Source organism: Abramis brama (genome assembly GCF_963993115.1).
Source record: "Abramis brama genome assembly, chromosome: 7".
NCBI classification, from domain to species: Eukaryota; Metazoa; Chordata; class Actinopteri; order Cypriniformes; family Leuciscidae; genus Abramis; species Abramis brama.
Window position 1 is genome coordinate 33,866,166 of NC_139969.1, and position 26,108 is coordinate 33,892,273.

Sequence of the window (26,108 nt, forward strand, 5' to 3'; positions counted from 1 at the left end):
GTAATTGACTAATTCTGTAGGATCAAGTTGCGTTTTTTTAACAAGCGGTTATCATAGCCAGCTTAAAAGTTTTCGGTACATATCCTAATGACAAAGATGAATTAATGATATTAAGAAGAGGATCTGTGACCTCTGGAAGCATCTCTTTCAGTAGCTTAGTCGGTATAGGGTCTAACATACATGTTGTCGATTTTGATGATTTAACGAGTTTAGTAAATTCTTCCTCTCCTATAGCAACGAATTAATCAAATTTTTCTTCAAGGAGACTACAATGCACTGCCTGATGCGATACTGTAGTAGATGGTTGCATAGTTATAATTTTCTCCCTGATATTATCAATCTTGTTAGTAAAGAAGTTCATAAAGTCATTACTGCTGTGCTGCTTGGAAACGTCTGGGGTTGAAGATTTATTTTTCGTTAGTTTAGCCACTATTTCAAATAAATACCTAGGTTTTTTTTTATTTTCTTCTGATAGGGTTGAAAAATAAGCAGATCTAGCAGCTTTTAAGGCCTCTCTGTATGCAATCGAACTCTCTTTCCATGAAATGCGAAATACCTCTAGTTTTGTTTTCTTCCAGTTGCGCTCCATTTTTCTGGCTGCTCTCATAAGGGCCTGAGTGTGCTCGTTGTACCACGGAGTTGGACTATTTTCTTTAATCTTCTTTAAGAGCAAAGGAGCAACTGTGTCTAAAGTGCTGGAAAAGAAAGAGTTAAAAGTTTGTCGCAATATCTAGTTCTTCTAAGATATCTGGGATGCTGAGATGATGAAACTGATCAGGAAGATCATTAATAAAGCAATCTTTAGTGGCAGAAGTGATAGGTCTAACATATTTGTAACACAGAGTCGACTTTGCAGCCTTGGCTAAATGAAGTTTACACGATACTAAATAATGATCTGAGATGTCATCGCTCTGCTACAGAATTTCAGCGGCATCAACATTTATTCCATGTGATAATATTAGATCTAGAGTATGATTACGAGAATGAGTAGGTCCTGACACGTGTTGTCTAACTCCAGTAGAGTTCAGAATGTCTTTAAATGCCAATCCCAATGCATCTTTTTTGTTATCTACATGTAAATTAAAATCACCAACAATTAGTACTTTATCTGCAGCCAATACTAACTCTGATAGAAAATCAGCAAATTCTTTGATAAAGTCTTTATGGTGCCCTGGTGGCCTGTATACAGTAGCCAGCACAAATGTTAAACGTGATTTATCATTTACACTAGATAGTGTTACATTTAGCAACAACACTTCAAAAGAATTATATTTAAAACAAGACTTCTCAGTAATTCTGAAGATATTACTATAAATTACAGCAACACCTCCCCCTTTGCCTTTCAGACGAGGTTCATGTTTATAACAGTAATCTTACGGGGTGGACTCATTTAATATTTAAGTAATATAATTGTCTGGTTTTAGCCAGGTTTCTGTCAAACACAGCACATCTAGGTTATAATCTGTAATCATATCATTAACAATGAGTGCTTTTGAAGTAAGGGATCGAATATTCAGCAACCCGAGCTTTATCATTTGTTCATCCGTATTATATCTGTTTTTTATTTGTTGAACAATTACATTAAATGTTTACCCTTGAATGGGTTTAGGAGTTATTTGTATGTCCTAATTCGGGGAACAGACACAGTCTCTATATTCTGATATCTAGGTGAAAGAGGCTCTATGTGATGGGATTTATCTGACCTTGTGAGACAGCTAGCAGACGGTCGGTTTAGCCAGTCTGTCTGCTTCCTGACCTGAGGCCCAGATTGTCATGTTTGAGCTCTAAGACTATGTACCATACACACCATTTACACGGTGTAAATTCTGTCGTACCTACTAACATCTTGAAAATACGAATATTTTTGTGAAAATTTATGTCAGAACAGCTTTACAAATGATTTACACAATTTGTTCTGCTTGTGTTTCATGAATGAGGCCCATTGTCTTTTAATTCAGAATCCTAGCTCTATAAGTGTTAAGCCTATAATGAGTAAAATCAAAACATACAACAATAGGTCCATGATTCTGCACCAGAAGAAAAGAGCAATCCAAAGATTAAGTTGACTATGCTGATTCGTCATCTACACAGTATCCATACTTTGCATGTGACGTCACAAGTACTGGCTGGCGGGCAAGAACGTCGTTCTCCAGCAACGAAACCCAGTAAACTAATCAAGGATATTGCCAGGATGTCGCCAGTTTTATTATACAAAAGTTGGTGTTTTGAGGTGTAAACGACATGCCAGATAGTTGTTGTGCGATTGGATGCACTAACCGCAGATGAGATAAGCAACCTTCACAGTATACACGTCTGTGCAGTGATCATTCCATCACTCCATCAAAGGTAATTTCAACATTTGTTTGAATACAATGGGTGTATGATCATGTAATTAATCGTGTCTTTAAGTTACCCTGTAGTTTCGTCAATCAACACCACCAGCTGGTTCGGCGAGTCAGCTGTTTGTGTTATGAGTCTAAGCTAGGCTAACTGTACGTTCACACCGCCGCCGACGAGAGCGGCAAAATTCATTGAAAATGAATGACTTCCGGGCACTTTGACGCTCTCGCCGGTGGCGGTGTGAATGCACAGTAACAGCTGTCGTCTTTTGCTAACAACAACAAAAGTGTGTGATAGGTTGTTTTGAGGTTTGTGATATCTATGGTTTACATTGAGAACCAGAGATGACCCAACAGTAGAGCTAGATTATTTACGGAGGAATTATTACTGCTCGATTATCTTAAAAAACCTTGTTTGCTTTACACAATTTAGCTACCTTGGAGTTAATCCTAGTTCATAGTTATGCAGCTAGCTCGCTAACAGACTTGATAGCTACTAGAAAGACCTGGAACTACAGGACTCTACGTTGAAAATACCTGTTTGTTGCCCGCCAGGTATCCATGGTAGTCATGCGACTGCAAAGTATGAATAGTGAACGAGCGCACCTATAGAGGGAAATGCACCTTTCAATTGGATTTCATAATCAGAGTATTTGTTTTCAATTCGAATTGGTTCATTTAAAAGTAGACATTTCAAGCTTTCTATAGGCCTATTTCTCATGTCTGTGAGGCAAGTCTGTGAATCCTATATGCTGAGTTTTGGTTAATGTGATGTTCTCCAGTTCTTCTTGCAGTCGAAGATGGAGCAACATTCTGCTCTTAAATTTAAGTTATCTGCGGCGCATCACGGCTCCGACAAGGTTTTGTTCCATCCTCCACGCATTGCCAACTCACACCAGGAGCATTTTAGAAGCGAAGCAACTGGATTCGTAAGACCACGAGATTTGCCATATTTGTATTTGAACTGTGCGGCTTGGACACAGTGTCCATCAAAAATAGACTAGGCACCTAAATTTAGCAAAGCAGCACAGAGAGCCGCTTCTGGGACGCTAAACACAAGCTTTGATTAGAGTGGCCATGATCACTGTCGATATTTGGTATCAAACGACAAGACATATTTTGATACTCGATGGTATCGAGGCAAATTGGCCTGTGCCTAAAAAGTATCAAACTCGATTACCAAGCCCTACTATTGACAGCACAAATGCAATGATCTTACCATTGATCTCGCCAAACACATTGTGCCTCATTAAGACATTCACATATTTGTATTGTGAGTTGGCATTGAGGTTCACCCTATTTCACCATGGTCCACTCACTGTAAAATTTCTGGCCTCGCCACTGAGCTGATTATATTCACCTATATTCATCTCTATGACGTGATAAAAGCCAGAAAGCCAGAAAGGGGAAAACTATGGAGTTATTCTTGTGCCAATAAAAATGAACGTAGCTTTTCAAGAAACTAATGAAAATATAAATTGAAACTAAATAAATGATCTCTAAAACTGAAAAAGAATAAATCGCAGGCAAATTTTTTGACTTCGTTTTTAATACACTGCATGTTTTGCTAACTATTTCTCATATTTCAATCGCTGATCTGAACTTACAAATGCGCTTCCAGAGTTTTCATTTCCGCTTCTGAAGTTTTCGTTTATGCTCCCTGAGTTTTCGTTCGCCGTTCTGACACATTTCTCTCGTGGGGGCGGGGCTAGTAGCAGTGTGTTCTCATTGGTTACTGAGCTTTTGATTGACAGCTTCGTGACCTGGAAGTGAAGACGTCAGTGGTGTGTTTATGTGTGGATGTGAGCGTCTGTAATCGCAGCTTTCTATTTCATTTTAGTGATATTAAGTTTATATCTGTATTTATTTGCTGCTACACTATATTGTTGAGATGATTTCTTATAGAAGGAATAGTAGCCTACAGACGAATGATATTTATCATAGTCATCGTCGCTATATCAGGAGGATGGATAACGTTAGCCTACTCGTGGTAAGTCTGATTTTTTTTTTAATACTATACTAATACTATTTATAATACAGTAGTGGCTTTTTTCAGGTGGAGAGGCATTTTAGAGCTCAGTGAGAGCCCATAACATTATACAGCTGTGTTGTCTTGATTTAACTGTTAGCCCAATCATTACATGACTTGTTTATCTACATTCGGTTACAGTCTTCGGATTAGATCATATTTGCTTCGATTAGATCATATTTTCCCCCAGCCACCCCAAACAACATTGGGCTAGAGTACAGTATCTTCTATACTGTATCAGTCAATGACCGATGCCATAGGACCAGAGCGCTGTCAATCACTGCCTGATTCAACTTTGGCAATGTAAAGCCTTTTTTACCATGCCAATAAAGCTATTTAAACCTGAATTTCTCAATTGCTGATTAATTTGCGATGCAAAGTTTTTGAAAGAGGAGAGACACGACTTGACCACAGACCACTCTGTTCGTAATATGTAAACACTCAGTTATTTTGAAGTATCGCCCTGGTTGCAATATTTATTCTGATTACTTTTGTGTGATAAAGATGACTGATAAAGCTATTATATGTATCTAGTATGAGTAACAAAATGCTTTTTCTGTGTCAATATTTGACTAATAATAATGAAAAAAGGTGCACTTCAAATGAACATTTCTGAGAAAAATGTTTAATCTTTAATAGTCTTTAATAATAAATATATGTCCAAATTAAAAACGTAATACATGCAAGTAATTATGACTGAAAACATCCAGCAACTAGGGAATACACATCCATATGTTTATATATAGGGCAATACAGCCATCTACTGGTTACACAACAGTATTAGCCTACAGATGATAAATGCTGCTTGACTCCGAGGTAAATATTTAGTACTGTAAAATCCCTTAAATATATATATATATATATATATAATAAATATTTTAAGTCTTCAACTTGTTACTGTATGGGGAGTTCAAAGCAGTTTGTATTGTTAGATTATAATACATTTCCTCTCTCATTTTCCAGGAAGTGGAGCAACTTTTCCATAAACAAAATTCTGATGCTGACACAGAGGATGGAGTGATAGTACCAGAGATCCACTGTCCCTATCAGACAATAATCTTACTTTGTTCAGACACATCACCTTTGAATGACTGGGATCTAAATCACCTGATTTATTTTAATATAAACTAGCAAATATTTCAATTTCCTCTAGATTAAAACAAACATAGTTCACAAGTACACAAGAGGTTTCACTTTATTCTTATTAATCTATGCTGATCTTGGATTAGCATACCAATAGCATATGAATGTTGAGGGGATAGTTCACCCAAAAATACAATTCTCTCTTATTTTACTCACCCTCATGCTGTCCCAGATGCATTTTACTTTCTTTCTACAGATAAACACGAATTAAGATTGTAAGGAAAGTAATCCATCTCTGCGAGTCCTAAAGACGCTTTAAAAACCAGACACAGTGAGCGTGACGGTAATCTATGCGACCTCAGTGGATGAATCAATGCCTTCTGAAGTCAAACAATAGGCTAGATAAGAAAAATACTAATAATATGACTGTTTTAACTATTAAAAATCACTTCTGACCAACTGTCTTACGTACATGAGTTACAATCCACTTGTATTATGGACTCACAGAGATGGATTATTTCCTTAAAAATCTTTGTCTATGTTTATGTCAAGAAGAAAGTCATATACATCTGGGATGGCATGAAGGAGAGTAAATGATGAGAGAATCCTCATGTTTCGGGTGGACTATCCTTGCACTGCTTGTGTCCAGTCACTGCTTTGTTACTTGTACTGCAACAGGAACTGCTCAAAGAATCATTGCAACATTAAAAATGTATATGAATTTTTAAAATGTATTCTGTATTTGTAATTGTGCATTTTGTATAGTAATGTATATCATGAGAATACTGTGCATTACATGTATATTATGCAGTTAATGTTTTGTGGATTCTGGTCTTTCCGGTCACAACATAATTGCATCCAAGACTTTCACTCTGATACTTGTGTATATGCTCTAGTGACAATAAAGAATGTAAATTTATTTGAATTCATATTTTCAATTACATTAATTTAACTGGTTGTATAAGTCACGATTGAAACGGTTGATGATTGTTAAAATATATTTACAATTTTAAATGTTAGAAGATAGTGTTAATTAAATGAAATAACTAAATACAATTATCAATTAAAAAAAAATGGCAACAAGAGCATTCTTTGTGTGACATATGTAATGAAATGCCCTTTGAGGTCTGTATCTGACAGCAGGCCACGACTGTAATTTTCATATTGTTTAAATTCCTCTTATTTAAGTGATCATTAATTTTGATGGTGTAAACGTATATCATGCTAACAATGAGCAGTGTGATGGCCATGGTTGCCAACCTTGATTACCTGGTTGAAGTTTGACTTTCTTGACGGCTGAATATATCACACACGTTTGCTAGTATTCTCTTTAAATTGTAACAGCTGAACCTAATCAGAGCCTAACATGCAAAAGAATCTTCAGGAATAAACAAATATTCTCCGAAAACATTGGACACTACAATATTTTAAGTATTATATACAGTACTTTAATGTGCAATTACACCTGAATAGACTGAATAGATCTCTTGTGCTCCTAAAAGCTTCTGCCAACTAAGTGTAGCAGCAGGTAAATACAGATAAAATTAAAAAACAAACATAACTTAATATCACTAAAATGAAATAGAAAGCTGCGATTACAGACGCTCACATCCACACATAAACACACCACTGACGTCTTCACTTCCAGGTCACGAAGCTGTCAATCAAAAACTCAGTAGCCAATGAGAACACACTGCTACTAGCCCCGCCCCCACAAGAGAAATGTGTCAGAACGGCGAACGAAAACTCAGGGAGCGTAAACGAAAACTTCAGAAGCGTAAATGAAAACTCTGGAAGCGCATTTGTAAGTTCAGATCAGCGATTGAAATATGAGAAATAGTTAGCAAAACATGCAGTGTATTAAAAACGAAGTCCAAAAATTTGCCTGCGATTTATTCTTTTTCAGTTTCAGAGATAATATTATGGAAGTAAAATAATGTCAAATGTTTTTGAAATAAAAAGCCTGTTGAATTGCACTACTTGAAAAAAATAGGCATTGCATTAACCATGCTTGCATTTTAATGCATTGTATTTTTAGGGCTTGCATTTTTATGGGCTGAAATTCAGCATGGTTGAATATTTAAGCTTTGAATATTTCAATTAAAAACATTTCAAACACCTTTTCATTATTAAAAATTCAATAATCCATATTCACCTTTCATATTTCACTTCCAAAATATTCAAACTGTTTAAAAATACAACCAATAATATTCAACAGGCAATTTTCGGTCCATTTTATTTCGCTTTGCAAATTCGCTTCCACAAATTCAGTGGTTCAAATTCGACAGTAAATTCAACATTGACGTCCAGGAACTGCAGGAAAAGCAATAGATTACCGAGCATACTCTCCATCTGCTGTTAGTCGACCTCACCATCAGATGGTGCAAAAGCGCGTGTTGTTGACGAAGACCAGCAAAATTAGAGCAAGTCATTCATTCATAAAACTCATTTACAGCAATGTAAGTGTATTTGTGATTATTATGACGGCTGTTTTATGTTAAATTCAGTGCCTTCACGGTTACTTTTCCTGTGTAGCCTACATGCATCTTTCTCTACCGTGAACGAGATTATAATGTTATTCCCCGATGCGGATGTACAGATCCAATGTTACATTTTTGAGGTTGACATATATTTCTCTTGTTCTCTTTCATCATCTCGTTTCGAGATCCACCTATGGGAAGGGCATCCGTACCTGACCTCTGCAGAAGCATCCAATTGCACCAAGTCTGGCTAGACAGACAGAAGCGCGCAGCCAATGCCAGGTAAGGCCACACCCCTTACCTAGGCATATAACTTCTCCGCGTGCTGCTATTCCTCAGTTGACATTCGCTTCTCGCGATCTCTGCACTGACACAGTTCGGTTGGATTAACGTTACGCTGCTCACTTTCGAGTCTTCAGGAGGACATATCGCCAGATCAGCCTCCGCCAGACGTGAGTGACAGTCGTTTCTTCAGCCTATCCGCTGTGTTTTTTGCATCCGGAGCCGCCCGCGCTCTCGCTGTCCTTCACCTGCTCCTCCTTACATGGCTGCCCGCCACGGATTTTTCCGAGTTCTTCACCGCTGGCCCACCCATGGCTATGTGACCGTATAAACCGCCGCTTCTCCGGGGAACAGCCTATCACGACGAGCCTGCCCGGCCGCGTATGGTGCTCTCATCGCCGCTAAGGACCCTCATTCTGCGCGGTCTGCTTGGGCTTTACACGCTCAAGAAGCTTTGGAGAACCCGGAGAATTGCGGTCATTGTAATTGCTGTCCATGTAACGTTAGCTTTTACTAAGCCGGCTTTTAGTTACACGACCCAGCGCGCCGTGCTCGGCCTTTCTGACTCGGATGGAGGACACGGTGATGATGACGCGCTACCGGGGGACTCCCGGAGCGCCACCTCTCTAAAATAAAATATTTGAGCTGACATCAGCCCAATCCGCATTCCCTGAAGAGGACATCTTCGCGGGAAAACCTCACTCTCGTTGACGAACCGGCCGGTTCCGGCGACGGGGATGACGCGGTCCTTTTAACGTTCACTAGGCTAGCGCTCACGCGGCTTTGCCTCAGTAACGTTACATCCTCCTGGAAGTTTGTGAGCGAGCGGCCGTTCGTCTCAACATTGTGTGGCCAGCTCCACAGGAGGAAACAACTCTTAAAAACGTTTTTTCCAGCGTTCGCGAAGCTCATAAGCACGGCTGGAGCGTCCTGCTAGACTGTTAACACGGTCTCACGGGCCTTGATGTGTTACGATTACGTGTTGAGGCTTTCAATTTATGCCTTCCTAGGAAGGCGGCCCCGAACGCAAGCGGCCTGCCTGTTGTTCGACCGTTGGGAGTATCGAGCCAGCTTTCACGGGCCACGAGCCCTCCGGATTCTCTCCCGGTCCCGGAACCCCTGTCCAAAAGACACAGGGTCTCCCGCGGACGGTCGGTTAATCCCGTCTCGTGGCTGCCCAGCCCGTGTGTTTAGTGATGTTGTCGTGAGGAAAAGTACATAAGCAGCGTTACCACACCGCACGCACTTGGTTCCCCTCACCCAGTTATTAAAGGCTTCGGCCCCAGTGTTTTCCCAACACAAAACACACACATTACTAAAAAACACATTTAACAAACAAATCAAATGAATTCGTGCAGATTTATATATCTGCCAACATAGAGAGCAAATCTCTCTGATCCCATGCATGTCGCCCTGAGTCTGTCCACAAGAGGGCGCCATTGCCTCACAAATCAACCAGCTGGGCTCACACAGCTCAGTTGTGGCTGCCCAGCTCATATGTGTTTTTAGTGGACGTTGTGTGTGGAAGGCTTCGGCCCCTGTGTTACCCAACACAACACACACACATTACTAAACAACACATTTAAAAAAACGAATCAAATGAATTTGTGCAGATTTATATATCTGCCAACATAGAGAGCAAATCTCTCTGATCCCATGCATGTCGCCCTGAGTCTGTCCACAAGAGGGCGCCATTGCCTCACAAATCAACCAGCTGGGCTCACACAGCTCAGTTGTGGCTGCCCAGCTCATATGTGTTTTTAGTGGACGTTGTGTATGGAAGGCTTCGGCCCCTGTGTTCCCCAACACAAAACACACACATAACTAAATAACACTTTAAAACAAACGAATTAAATAAATCTGTTACAGAGAGAGTATCTCTCTCCGCAGATATTATTTTTCTGCCTGCACTTGAGACTGCCCAGTTCATGTGTTCAGGAGATGTGTGTATTCCCCCCAATTACAAATCAGGGGGCACTTTGTGAGGGAAAGTTTAGCACAGTGGACACCACACTATGTTCCCCTCACTCTGTCAATAAAGGCTTTCAGCCCCAGTGTTTGGCCAACACAAAACACACAAAGTTACGAATCAAATGAATACGTTTTGGAAAGAAGACCTCTCTCCGCAGAAAACACTTCTCACTGCAGAGAGAGGAAATCCCTCCGAACCCCTGCATGTCGCCTCTAGTGTGCCCACTAGATGGCGCCTTTGCATCACAAATGAACCAGCTGGGCCCATACAGCCCCGCTCCGGCCCGAGCGGGGGCGCTCAAGAGTCACGAAGCGGCTTGGCAAGCCGTTTCAGCGCCCGAGTGGGTTTTGCGTACCGTAACCCAGGGTTACAGGCTGCAGTTTGCAATAAAACCTCCGCATTTCAACGGCGTTCTCTCTTCTCACACAGAAGAAAACGCCTCACACATTCTGAAAGAGGAAATTTCCTCCCTCCTAAACAAGGGAGCGATTCAGATGGTCCCACCCAATCTGATAAACCATGGTTTTTATTCCCGGTATTTTCATTATCCAAAAGGCGTGGCGCCCCCCGCCCTATATTGGACCTTCGAGTGTTGAACAAACATTTGAGGAAATACAATTTCAGAATGTGACACAAGGCTCTCTCGCCCGTGCCATAAAGCAGAACGACTGGTTCACATCAGTCGATCAGAAAGATGCTTTCTTTCACATAAGTATCTACCCTCCACACAGGAAATATCTTCGTTTCGCCTACCAAGGCATTTGTTACGAATTCACAGTTCTTCCGTTCGGGCGCAATTTGAGTCCCTGAACTTTCTGTCTGTGTGCGGAGGCGGGCGTGGCGCCCCTGAGACTATCAGGGCTGAGAATTCTGATTTACATAGAGACGATTGGCTCATCATAGCCAAATCGAAGGAGAAGGTGTCGCTGGTCACTGGTCACCGGCCGGGTGCTCGCGCACATCACATCCCTCGGGTTCAAGGTGAATGCGATCAAAAGCAATCTGACTCCCAGTCAGAATGTCATTTTCCTGGGCTTGGAATTGAACTCAGTCTCCATGCTCCATGCTCAGTCTCTCAAGAGCGCTTTCGCTCGCTGATGGACTGTCTGTCTCAGTTCAGAGAAGGGGCGAGAGTACAATATCGCACATGCCTCAGGCTGCAGGGTCTCATGGCTTCATCTATCCAAGTTGTGTCCTGAGAATGAGAGCGTTCATGAAATGGGTTTTGTCACTACATTTCAGCCCGATTCACGATCTCTGCCGCTCGGTAACGGTGACACGTGCCTGCTCGGCAGCCCTGCGCCATTGGGAGAGCGAGAACTTTTACGCACGGGGAACCCCCCTTGGGACGGTTACGATGCGGAAAGTTGTGACGACAGATGCGTCCTTAACAGGCTGGGGAACCACCCAGGAAAGCAGAATGCTGAACGGTCTGTGGCTGAGCAGACTACGTTCAGCGCACATTAACTATTTAGAGCTTTTACCATTTGGAAAGCTCTGAATAATTTTCTGCCTCGCCTGCAGGGACATCCCGTTCTAGTACGGTGCGATAATACCACGGCAGTGGCTTATATCAACCGTCAGGGCGGCATGCGCTCGTCGAAACTCCACGCTCTAGCTTACAGGCTTTTGATGTGGAGCAGACGGGTTTTTCTGTCATTACGCGTGACTCCTGTTCTGGGCATTCTGAACAGAGGCGCCGGATCTGCTATCGGGGGGGAAACCCAATCTACGGGGATTGGCGTCTTCACCCGCAGATAGTGAAGATGCTATGGATGAGATTTGGACAGCCAGCCGTAGATCTTTTCGCCTCGCGCGAAAACCACCATTGTCCTATGTTCTTCTCGCTAAAGGACATGGACGCGCCCCTCGGGGCAGACGCACTGGCCCACCCATGGCCCAAAGTACTGCTGTATGCTTTTCCTCCCCTGTGCCTGATAATTTTCACACTGGCCAGGGTGAGAGAGCACGGCCTGTTTCTCATTCTGATAGCACCCAGGTGGCCCAAAGCCCCGTGGCTGGCAGAGATAATCCCTCTGTTATACGCCGAGCCATGGCGTCTCCCCCCTCGCACGGACATACTGTCCCAAGCCAAAGGGGAGATTTACCACCCCCACCCAGACAGGGTGGCTCTCTGGGCCTGGCCCGTGAGAGGATGAACCTAAATGCACTGGGGCTCCCGCCACGTGTAATCGCCACTACTCAGAATGCCAGGGCCGTTTACACGCGATCCCTATATGGCTGTAAGTGGCAAGTGTTCGAAGGGTGGTGTGATGGGCGTGGTCTCACATCTTATCAGTGCTCGGTGCCTGATATTTTGTGTTTCATGCAAGACTTCATGGAAAGAGGCAGGTCCTTTTCCACCATTAAGGTCTACCTGGCTGCGATTTCAGCCTGTCATGTGGGTTTTGTGGGCTCCACCATCACACCCTCTAACCCGCAGTTTTATGAAGGGTGCACGCCGCTCTTTGCCGGTCATCAGGAGATCTGTTCCAGACTGGGACCTCTCCATGGTGCTGGAAGCACGGCCTCTGTATCTTTTGAGCCTCTGGGGAGTATTTCCCTTAAGCTGCTGTCCCTCAAGACAGCTTTGCTCCTGGCCTTGGCATCTGCTAAACGGGTCAGTGAGCTACATGCACTCTCGGTTCACCCCTCGTGCCAAATTCTCCCTAAGTGGAGATAGGGTTTCCCTTAAGCCTAACCCGGCCGTCATGCCGAAATGCTTCCCTGCGTTCACTTCGGAGGTTTTGGAGCTATCCGCTTTTCACCCTCCACCTTTTTTGCCTCCCCGGAGGATCAGAGGCTGAATGCTCTGTGTCCCGTCCGTGCTCTGCAAGCATATATGACCAGGACCAGTGCTTTCTGCAAGAGCTCTTTGTTTCAAGGGCTTCCCCCGCACAAGGGGAGTCCCATTTCAAAGCAATGCCTCTCACATTGGCTTGTGGACGCTATACTATGGCTTATGAAGCAAAGGGAGTGCAGCCCCTAGGGGGCATCAGAGCTCATTCCACAAGGGGCTTAGCCGCCTCTTGGGCTTTGTTCAGGGGAGTGCCACTGCAGGACATCTGCTCCGCGGCCAGTTGGGCCTCTCCTCATACCTTTGAGCGTTACTACCGGTTGGATGTCACCAGAACCTTGGTGGCACACTCGGTCCTAGGGTTAGGGTCCTCTTAGCCCTTTCCCACAGCCCCGTTGGGTTAACCAACGAGGAGTGAATAGGCCGGCTGGCCATGTTCATTCCTGTCACCAAGCATTTGCATTCCTTCTTGGGTTTAGCTATGTGCATTGGTGGTGTGGGGGCCATTATCATGTATGTGTCTCATGCATGTTTCATGCCCTGCTTGTCCACAGCAGTTTAGCGTGGCATCACCCTTGCAGGGTCATGTTTGTGGGACGTGTCAGGCACCGCCTCTCTGAGGTGACCGTCCTTCTCTGGCCTTCAGAACCTCACTGTGAGTGTATTGGGCAATCGGGGAGCTGTCCATGTCTCTCCCATAGGTGGATCTCGAAACGAGATGATGAAAGAGAACAATAGGTTACTGTCGTAACCCCGGTTCTCTGAAACATCGAGTGGAGAGATCCACCAGCGTTGCCCCGCTTGCCGCACGAGAAGCGAATATACTTACTGAGGAATAGCAGCGCGCGGAGAAGTTATATGCCTAGGTAAGGGGTGTGGCCTTACCTGGCATTGGCTGCGCGCTTCTGTCTGTCTAGCCAGACTTGGTGCAATTGGATGCTTCTGCAGAGGTCAGGTACGGATGCCCTTCCCATAGGTGGATCTCTCCACTCGATGTTTCAGAGAACCGGGGTTACGACAGTAACCTATTGGTTGTTTAGTTGCCTTAACTTTATATTGTGGCGATGTGCTGCATGCAGGCTAGGGTTTCCCTCAATACTTCTGGACATATACAACACGTAGATTAATGGACTACAGTGATGTAAAAGACCAAACTCGCAGGCAAGCAGATGGACTCAGAATAACGCGCAAAGCTGAGCGTTTCCCAGTGATAGACTGGCATAAAGTTGGCTTGACGTTGGACATTCGCACATTTAGGGACCGTCTCTAAAGTGTATACGACTTTGGTATACACGTTTCTAACTCCGATAGCATTTGAATAGAACGACTTACAGTCATAAAACCAACTGTAAAGTGTTCATGTAGTGTCAGGCATACTGCACACCCTTTGGATTTTTGATATTTATTCAAATAAATTTAAGTTTGCTATTGAAGTTAGAAACGTGTATGCCAATGTTGTATGCAACTTTAGAGACGGTCCCTAAATGTGCGAATGTCCAATGTCAAGGCAATTTTACATTTAGTCATTTAGCAGAAGCTTTTATCCAAAGCGATTTACAGTTAAACTAACAATAGGACAACAATATGCAAGTGCTATGACAGTTTAAGCTAATGCAATACACGTAGGCATACTATATATAGTATATCAGTAGCCTATATGTACATCACCAGTAGGCTTATATGTATATCGCCAGTATATCACGAAACGCTCAGCATGAAACTTTGCGCGTCAAGTTCATATTCTGAGTCCATGCTTGCCTGTAGCCTATATAGTAGCCTACAGCCTACTTCCACAATAAGGTGCTGGTGCAAGATTGATCTTTCATATCACTGTATTAGTCCATAAGCTACGTTAAGCGTTTTGTCCCAACTGAAGGGGAATCCTTGAGTATGAGGTATTGAGGGAAACCGATTATAATCCTGTTCATGGTAGAGAAAGCTGATGACATGTAGAATACACAGGGAAAGTAACAATGAAGTTATTGAATGAAACATAAACACACAGCTTTAGTGTGTTTATCATCTTTTCCGCACATACTGACACAGATAATCATTTCCATTTTATGAATGAATGTCTTCGTCAACAACACGCGCTTTTGCACCATCTGATGGTGAGGTTGACTAATAGCAGATGGAGAGTATGCTCGGTAATCTATTGCTTTTCCTGCAGTTCCTGGACGTCAATGTTGAATTTACTGTCGAATTTGAACCACTGAATTTGTGGAAGCGAATTTTGCAAAGCGAAATAAAATGGCCCGAAAATTGCCTGTTGAATATTATTGGTTGTATTTTTAAACAGTTTGAATATTTTGGAAGTGAAATATGAAAGGTGAATATTATTGAATTTTTAATAATGAAAAGGTGTTTGAAATGTTTTTAATTGAAATATTCACAGCTTAAATATTCAACCATGTTGAATTTCAGCCCATAAAAATGCAAACCCTAAAAATACAATGCATTAAAATGCAAGCATGATTAATGCAATGCCTATTTTTTTTCAAGTAGTGCAATTCAACAGGCTTTTTATTTCAAAAACATTTGACATTATTTGACTTCCATATAATTTATTTAGTTTCAATTTATATTTTCATTAGTTTCTTGAAAAGCTACGTTCATTTTTATTGGCTCAAGAATAATTCCATAGAAAACAAGTTGTTTTAGTAGCTTGGTTTTAATAAAAGCTGTTTTGGACTAACATGTAAGTTTTAAGTTCTGAAACTGTGTATTTTTTATTTTTATTTTTTATAGTACAATAACATCTCATATGTAAAAAGATCAAGGACATTTTTCTTAGTTCATGACCCCTTTACAAAAGCCTTCAGCATTCTTATATGTGCTATTTGGAACACCCTAAGATACATCTAGTGTGTGAATTTTCACTGTGCAGTCTGTTGAGGTTCATTTTGCACAAACGTCACATGTCAAGACCTTTTTCAATTTGTGTTATATATTTATGATATCTAAATCCTGTACCCTGCAAACCAACCATACTCTGAGTATTTGTATGTATTAAACGTAAAGTGTGGTTCTACCACATGTACATTTACATACATTTCTGTAGACACTGAAATGTAACATGTTGACATGCTGACAGTTCTTTAGTTCTAGTTCTTTTATTTATAAAGCACATTTAAAAACAGTCTGAGGACTGACCAAAGTGCTGTACAAGACAGATAAACACAACAGAAAACTAAATAACACATAATAAATAAGACAATCAACATCATTTGCATGAAAAAAAGGGCTACTGACATAATTTACTTTGACACAAAAAAAATAAAAAATAAATAAAACAATGTTATGTTCCATATTATGGATTTTTTTGTTATGTGCACTTAAGTCACAGTTAAATTCTAAATGAGTGTGATATTGCTGTTGGAATTACCAATTTGAATGTAGAAAAAGCCTACAATGCATTGTTGTTTTCATGCAGTTTCAAAATACAACGTTTGAATACACTGTAAAAAATTTCTAACCCTCCCAATTAAAAAATTGGCCCAAGTGAAATTCTTGTTGCAATAGTCTGTTAACATTGGCTCAATGAGAAATAATACGTCAGACTAATTGAAAAATGTAGATGTTATCGGTCACTTGAAATTTTTGACTTGGGGATGTAATTTTTTTTTTACAGTGTATGTTTGTAGAAACAGCCTATTGTACAATGCACTGATGTTGTTATGCAGTTTCAAAATAAAACATGAGCATCGTCTTGTATTCGGAACAATACGGCATTTAATTATTTTATCCAGAGAAAAACGTTGGATTATGCAACAGACATTATACAGCTAAGTGCCTTCCTGCAGTTAATTTATTATTTTTAGCCGTTATGCTGATGGTTAAAATTGGGATCAAAAAACTGTCGATAAATATTGTGTTTACAATTGATATGATCAATATGTCCATATTGTATCTTTCACCATACAAACATACAAAAATGTATGTTTTGTACCTGTAAATATTATATACTAAAAATGAGACTATTATAACATCATTGCCATATCAGAATGTTACCTTTAAGCAGCAATATTATGTCAAGGCAAATAAGCCTTTTTAGTGTCAAAATATTTAATTTACACAATATCTTTTATATACTTTTTCTTTGACTTACCTTCCTTATTTTTCTCCTATCTGCAGATCATAAGTAAAGAGTCTCTGTCACCAACATGAGTTGGAGCTTTCTTACTCGACTTCTGGAGGAAATCCACAACCACTCCACGTTTGTGGGGAAAGTTTGGCTAACTGTCTTAATCATTTTCCGGATTGTTCTGACTGCAGTGGGAGGTGAATCAATCTACTCAGATGAGCAGACGAAGTTCACCTGCAACACTAAGCAACCTGGCTGTGACAACGTATGCTATGATTCCTTTGCCCCACTCTCACATGTCCGGTTCTGGGTGTTCCAGATAATCATGATATCCACCCCCTCTGTCATGTATCTGGGTTATGCCATTCATAAGATTGCCCGTACCTCGGAGGAGGAATGGCGTAAGAGCCAGATTTATCAAAAGAGGAGCCGCAATACTCAGTGGAGAAATGGACACCACCTAGAGGAGGTCTGTGGAAATGTAGATGATGATGAGGAGGATACAGAGCCAATGATCTATGAAGAAGACACTTTGGATGTGCAGGAGGTCAAACCAGAGACGGACAAGGGCAAAGGCCTAGATCAAATAAAGCATGATGGCCGCCGTAGGATAATGCAAGAAGGCTTGATGAGAATGTATGTGCTTCAGCTCTTATCCCGTGCCATCTTTGAGGTGGGATTCCTCACGGGTCAGTATCTCCTTTATGGCTTCCGTGTTAACCCTTCTTATGTCTGCAATAAGATCCCATGTCCGCATAGAGTAGACTGCTTTGTTTCACGACCCACTGAGAAGACCATCTTTTTACTCATCATGTATGTGGTGAGCTGTCTTTGTCTGCTGCTCAATGTTTGTGAGATGTTCCACTTGGGGATTGGTACCTTCCGTGACAGTCTTCGTAAACGTCGAAACCAGGGCCAACGACCTTCCTACGGCTACCCTTACTCCAGGAACATTTCTAGTTCTCCACCAGGGTACAACCTTGTGGTTAAATCTGACAAACCAGGTCGCATTCCCAACAGTATCATCTTACATGACCAGAACATGGCCAGAGCGGTTTCAGAACAGCATTGCACAAGTCCTGATGAGAATATTCCATCTGACCTTGCTACCTTGCACCACCATTTACGAGTAGCACAGGAACAACTTGACATGGCATTTCAGACATACAACACAAAAAACACTCATCTTTCCAGAACTAGCAGCCCAGTATCTGGTGGTACAATGACTGAGCAGAACCGGGTCAATACAGCTCAGGAGAAACAGGGTGCACGACCTAAAGCAAGCACTGAGAGGGCAGGGACATTAGTAAAAAATGGAAAGACATCTGTGTGGATTTAATGGCAAACTCTTACCTGACTAGTTGAACCATTCTCCTCAGAAAACATTTTGTCCCAGCCAATGCAAACTACAGTTAGAGAGGGCATGATTGAGCATGATGTCCCCAGGTTCAACAATAAACAAAAATGAAAAATAAATATTGTAGAAGGGTAGTATTCATTTCTAAAACTTTCTTAACACAATGCGTTAGTATTCCCCCTTTCAGAATAATTCTTAATGTGCTTTTATTTAATGCTATATATATTAAGTGTTACGCTTCTCTATATTCCAAAGCATGCACGTGTATTGACCATCTTGGAAATCTGTTAAACAATTTAGTCTTTAATGGATCATTGATTGAATTGAACTATATAAGAACAACCCCTATGTAGTCCTCATAGATGTAAGACATGTTCTTCTTCTCTTTATTTTCTCCTATTGTTATTAGTCTCTGGCTCTGTTCCAAACCCAAGCGAGCTGCCCACCTAGCCCTAAGTTTTAAGGTATTTACATGCTGGCGATGCCAAGGCTGTTCCAGTCAGTAAGCAACAAGATTATGCTCCTAAAATTCTTAATTTAACATCAGCATCACATTTATCCTTTGTGGATAAAGGAATCCCTGAATGCATTGTTATAAAAGTGTGATCAAATATGGTGGATGCAAGTTGCAAGAAACTCAACAATAAATATACTTGCTGTACATCATATAAAAATGTAATAATTAAAATGGTTATCTTATAAAAAATGCACTTTCACACAACAAGTGTCTGTGCTATGTATTTTTGGCCTTATTACAACATCTTTAAACTGATAAAAAAAAAAGATCTTATTTACACATCTTTGGCTTAGCAATATGTGTTTTACACCAAACTTAATTGGAATAAATTGCGAGCGTCAATTTTCTTGTGTGATCACGAGTTGTTCTGATGAGTGATCTTTAACATTGTTGTTATGTAAAGTGGTTTCACATTGTATGGGATACTGCCTTAAAAGATAGCTGCCTTAAAACCAACAAGGTTTTGGAACAGAGCCTTTAACTCAAAATGATGAGAGAATTTTCATTTTGGGGTGGAGTATCCGTTTAATTAATCTTAAAAAAGATTATGATGATTTCCAATTTTCTCAGTTTCTTCATTATGAATAAACATGGAGATATTAATGTGCATTAATAGCTTCTGTATGCATTCATATTATGTGGCACTAAAATGATGCATTGAGATTTGCAATGATAAATTGTGCCATTGTCTTATGAAGATATTTTAAATGTGCAGTTCACCCCAAAATTTACATTTGTTATTATTTACTGATCCTCATGTCATTTCAAAATTATATAACTTCTTTCTTCTGTAGAATAAAATTGAATTTCAGTGAATGAGGACAGAGGGTTCCATGCTACAAAAAGGAAGCTACAAAAAAGGGTTCCATGCTACAAAAAACGCATTAAACGTATTATAAAAGTGGTCCAAATTGTGTGCTATATTCCAAGTCTTCTGAAGCCATACAACAGCTCTGTTAATTTAAATCATTATTCAATGAAAACCTTGACATTCAAATTTATGACAGTTCATGAGTGAAGTACAGTAGCATGTTAATGAGGTGGCAGTGTGCAATTCATGAACAGATGACTCTTCGGTGTCAGATGTTTTTTTAATTTATCAATGTAGTTTACAAGTCTGAAGTTTGACTGTTCTTGAGTTTGACTGACTCAAATAATTTTGACTTAACAGGTTGGAGAAGATGTTTATCAGTAAATAGCAATTTCAATTTCATTCTGTGTCTCACACAAAACTATCATATGACTTCTGAAGACTTGAAACATAAAGCATGAGTCATATGGACCACTTTTTACTGTATAAGCGACTGTTGTGAAGCTTAATGTGACCATTTATTGTAATTGCATGGACAAGAGCAGTCAGTACAAAAGCTACTTCTTTTGTGTTTCATTGAAGAGGAAAAAGTCACACAGTTGTGGAACAACATGAGGGTGAGTAAGCAACAATTTTTAGTTTTGGGTGAACTTTTCCTTTTGAATAAGATATATATTTGAATTATTTTAAAATTAGCTGGTATTATTTGCATTGTTCTTGTTCCTTGTCAAATTGGGAGGTGTCATTAGATTATGCATCAAATAAAAATACATAAGCCTGAATGTCAGCATTAAGTTGGGCAGGTAAGAACATCTTCATCACTGCACACCTCATCAGGGACGTGCATTGCCATTCTGGGACTAGGGTGTCCAAAAAATGGGTCTTGAAGCAGCATTACTTGTGTCTTGTCCAAGACCATTATGCATACAATTTATCTCTGAGCTGTCTGGGGTAAAATATATCCACTTTACCTTTTGGCAAATTGGTGAAAAATTCTTATGAATACGTATAATTTGATTCTTATGAAACACAACTTTTAGAAAAAAGAAAATATAAATGTCCACCCATAAACCTAACCCTTAGTGGGGTGTAAGCAGATTGTACAACAATGTACAAATGAGATTTGCACCAATTCACCAAAACACACAATAGTTTTGAATTGCCATGAGTGTGTAGGAGTTAACTTTCATGTTTAATAATTACCACACTAATAATTCTTGAATAGGAAGTTTTGAAAGCTCTGAAATATTGTAGAATATGGAAATGGATTTGAGTACTATGCAGTAGGTCTTCAAAATTTATTTTAGAATTACCGTTCCAAAATGTGCCTTTACCAATTACGATTGTACTGATGATTTGTTTGTGATTATTAAGAACAATAATAAATTTAGGATTCATTTATTGAGATTCTTTGCCTGTGAGAGTGTTTTGAATCACTGATAAATGTAATTTTTTTCTAGTATATACTGTTCACAAAAACAATATTTCAGAGATATGCATTATTACTCAGAATTTAATGCTCTAGCTAAATATTTAAGGTCTTTTTGTGAACAAGAGGAATGCTCTGCAGAAAAGACAATATAATTTATGTAAATTCATCAGTAGCACAGATTCAATGACTGCTGTTGGAAAGTATGTACTGTATATGAATAACTGGTACAGCATGTAGGGAGGGAAAACAGTATATATAACCCCCCCACAAATGCACGTAATAGATACACATGTGTGCATGGCAATCCACAAATGCATGAAAGATCCACATGTGACTTGTGGCTGTGCATGTGAATGAGAAGACACATGTGAAGTGGTTCACACATCAGCAGTTCTGATGCTCATCAGCAATTGCTCATCAGCAAGTCCCTTGCGCCGTTCTCCAACGGCCCTCGGCCTCGTCCTCGTCCTGCTCGCCACATACCCCCATTGCCCCTAGCAGGCCGGGGGGTACCCATGAGACTGAGCTCTACTCCTCTCTCTATCTTCACTGTCGTCGCTCCTCCTTTTATGCTTCCGCTCCTCCATGAGAGATACGAGACCAGTGCGTCGCACAGGTGTCGCTCATCAGCAATCACGCCACGACCCTCAGCCTCGTCCTGCTCGCCACAATAAAAAGTCTTTGAAGTAATCTCCACTTTTGCGCTTTGTTTCCAACAGTTAAAATGACAAATAAATGCATACTCCAAGAGCAAGTTTGATTATACCATCTGGATGCTCAAAATTTATCGGGTGAATGCATGTTTTAAACAGCTTATTGTACATGTAAGTTAATCGCTGTTCTAAACTAATGCGCTGCTGCATTGTAAAGCACACACATACAGACAGTAGCTCGCACATCACATCAAGCCCTGACTATAACCCACATCTTTACTATTAGTAGAGAGACACCTCCAGGTAAAATTAATTCACACACAATCGCTCTCTCACTAATGCATTCATATTTATGTAATCTTTACTGTGCTACTTTATCTGTATCTGATTTAGAATGAGCAGATATCTGAGAAATATAATGACCCAAAGACAAAAGAACTGATAAAAATAAGCTGCAATGTAGGAGCAATAGCCTTGTGGGCAGCACTGTGTCATATGCCATAGCTGTGCACAAGGCAACCCGCATTCAAGTTTCAGCCCGAGGATTCAGGCTTATTTATTTATTAATGACATCATCACAGACTAGTCGACGGCAAATCGACTTAAATCACATAAATGTTGACTTAAGAAAAAAAACTGAAGTCGTTCAACCCCTACTCACTGATAAAGTGGAGGCATTTCAATCTCCCGGTAATCAGCATTCCCATTCAGTCAGTCATGTTCAACGTTACGGCGATACTTACGTATTGGGGTCTCACTTGGGAGCCCCAATCACCTCTGAGTAGTAAAAAACGGGCCAAGTAATGCTTTGGAGCCAAGTAGTTGCGCAAAGTGATCTCTCTCTTCCAATCGCCTAACAAAGAGCATTCTTCCTTATCTAAAAGAGCTTGCCTATGAGAGGAGGTCTTTCTTGCCAGTGAAAGGGCACATTCAGCAGTGTTTTGCCATTCATAAAAGGATTTTGCAAAGTTACATGCAGCAATTCATTTTTCGTTTGTGCGTTTTTTTCTCTATTCTTGACTTTTATAGTTTATATTATTTAATGTAAAGATTAATATAGGGTTCTAGTAAGTAGCGTGCCATACGCAGGTTCACCTGGCGTTAGGTATGGCATCCACAGTTCAAAGAACGTCATTATCTCTCCGCCATGGTTTTAGGTGCGTGCCAGAGGCGAGTGCTACAATTGAAGATGTTTTGCTAGCGGTTGGTGAGCAGAATATCATTTTCTCAAAACAGAAGCATTGTAAACAAGGTTATTGAAAATGGTTTGTGGGTGAAAGTAATTTTTGTTAATACTACTCCACTGTTTGTTCCGGCAACAAAAGTGATTATTTCTTCTTCACTCCGTTCATTGAAAACAAAGTCATAGTAACCAAGATAGCATGGTGTCATTGATACAATGTTGAATTTTGATCCAAACCATCTTTTTGGTTTTAGATTGACATTTCAATGTTTAAAGTGTGTTGGATTAGCATTGAAATTTTGATGAAAGCCAACAGCACACATGGGTGGAGACAATGACATTGGAACTAACAGTGATTTGTAGTTGATGAGCACAAGATCATTCAGGCATGTATCTCTGCAGAACACTAGTGGGTGTTCCTCAATCAGTGGGGTGTTTTCAAACCACAATGGGCATTTTCAACTGCTTTACCTGATTTGCTCTTAGGGGTGGGCCTTCATGATTTTAGAAAGTCTGTTGAAGTTGTTGTCGACAGCATATTCACCTGTCCTGGGACTTGATGATATCCCGTGCCTTATCACTGCTTAATCAGGTAATCATTCATATTCCTGAATCTGTATTCAATTTGAGAAATGGAACTGATTTCCATTCAGTTTAGCTTGTTTCCACTGAAACACAATCACAAAAAAACATCTTGTGTTTATTGAGAAAGTGACTGACATGGCTATTTTCTTGTGATATTTAAAGAGATTAAGGTCTACATAAGGTGAATCTGTAGCTTCAAAGGGATAGTTCAGCCTGAAATTAAAATTATGTCATAATGTATTCACCCCCAATTTTTTCCAAACCTGTATGAATTTCTTTCTTCTGTTGAACACAAAAGAAGATCGAGTTCATCAATCTTTCATCAACTGTTCATCAACAGTTCATCAACTGTCTGGTTACCTACATTGTTCACTCGATCTTCTTTTGTGTAGCCATTGACTTCCATGGTATTTTTTTCCTACTATGGAAATCAATAGCCATCATCAACTTTTTGGTTACCAACATACTTTAAAATATCTTCTTCTGTATTCTACCGAAGAAAGAAACTCTTACAGGTTTGGAACAACTTGAGGGTGAGTAAATGATGACAGAATTTTCATTTCGTGGTGAACTATCCCTTTAAAAAAATGTCCATTGAAAAAACCTAAGCATTTTTATTCTACAAGATAAACTTGTTACTTGAATGCTATATAGTTTCACAGAAAATGAACTGAGATATAGTTAATGGCTATAGCTCAGAGGTGTTTGTTCCTCTTCATGAAGAGTTTAAGCCCCAACACACCTGCCTGGATGTTTTCATTCTTGAATGTGACTGTATGTAGGACAACGTTTTTTCAATCCTTTTCCCCAATAGTATCTGCTGAAGCCTTTGCAAGAGACATATATACCCCTTGGGTCCCAGCAAGTTTTCACCAAGGTGGTAGGACCCAGCGATCAATTGCGCCACTTTGCATACCTTGTTTATTCATGTAGCCTGCCGTCCAGATAATAAATATGCACTTGCTTTGCAAATCATCCATTGGGTTATTATGGAATCAAACTAATCAAGAGTTCTAGATGGGTTCTTCTTATTTGTTTTCATGTTGCTGTTCTCATGATTGCTGTATGAGATTTTTATAGACAACTATGCCACGGGTCTTGAAGTTCTATCACACCACATGTAGCCACTTATATGTTTTCTTACTTGGCATATGTAACTCTTTAGGTATTTACAACACCACTGGTCACTATATGATAAAAGTGTGAAAATGAATCGAAAGAAGAAGTTTATATTAGTTCAAGTTTGCTCTGTGTGGATGTATTGTTCTGTTCCAGTGATGTTCTATGACTAAACCTTGAAGGGAAAATATATCACCTATGGGGTAAAAGCCTGTTCCCCAATGATATCTGCTGAAGCTTTTGCAAGAGACATATATACACCTCGGGTCCCATCAAGTTTTCACCAAGGTGGTAGGTCCCAGCAATCTATTTCGCCCCTTTGCATACCTTGTTCATCCATTGGGTTATTATGGAATCAGACTAATCAAGAGTTCTAGACGGGTTCTTCTTATTTGCTTTCATGTTGCTGTTCTCATGATTGCTGTATGAGATTTTTATAGACAACTATGCCAAGGGTCTTGAAGTTCTATCACACAACATGTAGACACTTATATGTTTTCTTACTTGGCATATGTAACTCTTTAAGTATTTACAACACCACTGGTCACTATATGATAAAAGTGTGAAAATGAATCGTAAGAAGAAGTTTATATTAGTTCAAGTTTGCTCTGTGTGGATGTATCACTGCATGAAAAGTGGGATTTTCGTCAGTAAGCGGCACTGTAGATTGTCGTGGAAGTTCAGGTTTACGACTGCACACGGCAATTTGCAGGCAACACCGAAAACTGACATGAATTGTCGGAAATTGACGTGGGCCTTGCTTGGCAGTTGTCCCCCCATGACCCCCCTCCCCCTAATTCTAAGGGAGGCTTTAACATGTAAATGAAAATGCTGTGAGCTATACAAATTCAAATCAGGGCAGGGGGAGTTTTACCCCAGGTAACATTTTTCTAAAAGGTATTTACTTCATTCTAAGAAAATCTCTGGTATAAATAGATCAGGCTCAGTAGCCTAATTATAGACTAATTAAATTTTTAGCTTAAATTGATATATTTAATAAAAGTATGCTAGATTAGTTACTGTGTGTCATTAGCAATGGCTTTTTTACATGTTATGTAAAAAAGATAAACAAAACAATTTATTTCAACAATTAATTTTAATCAGGCTTTGCCACAAAGGTAAAATGTGCATTCCATGCAAACAGCATCACAATCTCCTAGAGCTCAACCACTGTGTATAATACAACTGTTCACGAACAAAAGATTGTATTTGACTCATGCTGCTTACACATACGCAATGACAATTATGCCTACTGTACATATAGAGTTACAACTACAATTAGAGTTGTTTGCATAAAATGCACCGTGAACATTCACATGTTTGCCTGATAGGCTACAATTTATCTCCATTTACTATTTTCTCAATTCTGCGAATATATTTTTACT

At 40.1% G+C, this 26,108-nt stretch overlaps 1 protein-coding gene across 4 annotated transcripts in view; it reads left to right on the forward strand.

Moving 5' to 3' along the window:
• The window catches only part of gjc2 (gap junction protein gamma 2), a 114,227-nt gene extending 93,089 nt beyond the window's left edge, over positions 1-21,138 (forward strand). For 2 of the 4 annotated variants that reach the window (XM_084120557.1, XM_084120558.1), the window contains 2 exons: positions 8,117-8,213; positions 17,117-21,138. In XM_084120557.1, coding sequence (XP_083976683.1) covers positions 17,146-18,405 — 1,260 coding nt within the window. In that variant the 5' untranslated portion in view covers positions 8,117-8,213; positions 17,117-17,145 and the 3' untranslated portion in view covers positions 18,406-21,138. The remainder of the gene's footprint in view (positions 1-8,116; positions 8,214-17,116) is intronic. The other 2 variants (XM_084120560.1, XM_084120559.1) reach the window with 1 other exon arrangement.
• Positions 21,139-26,108: the final 4,970 nt, after the last annotated feature.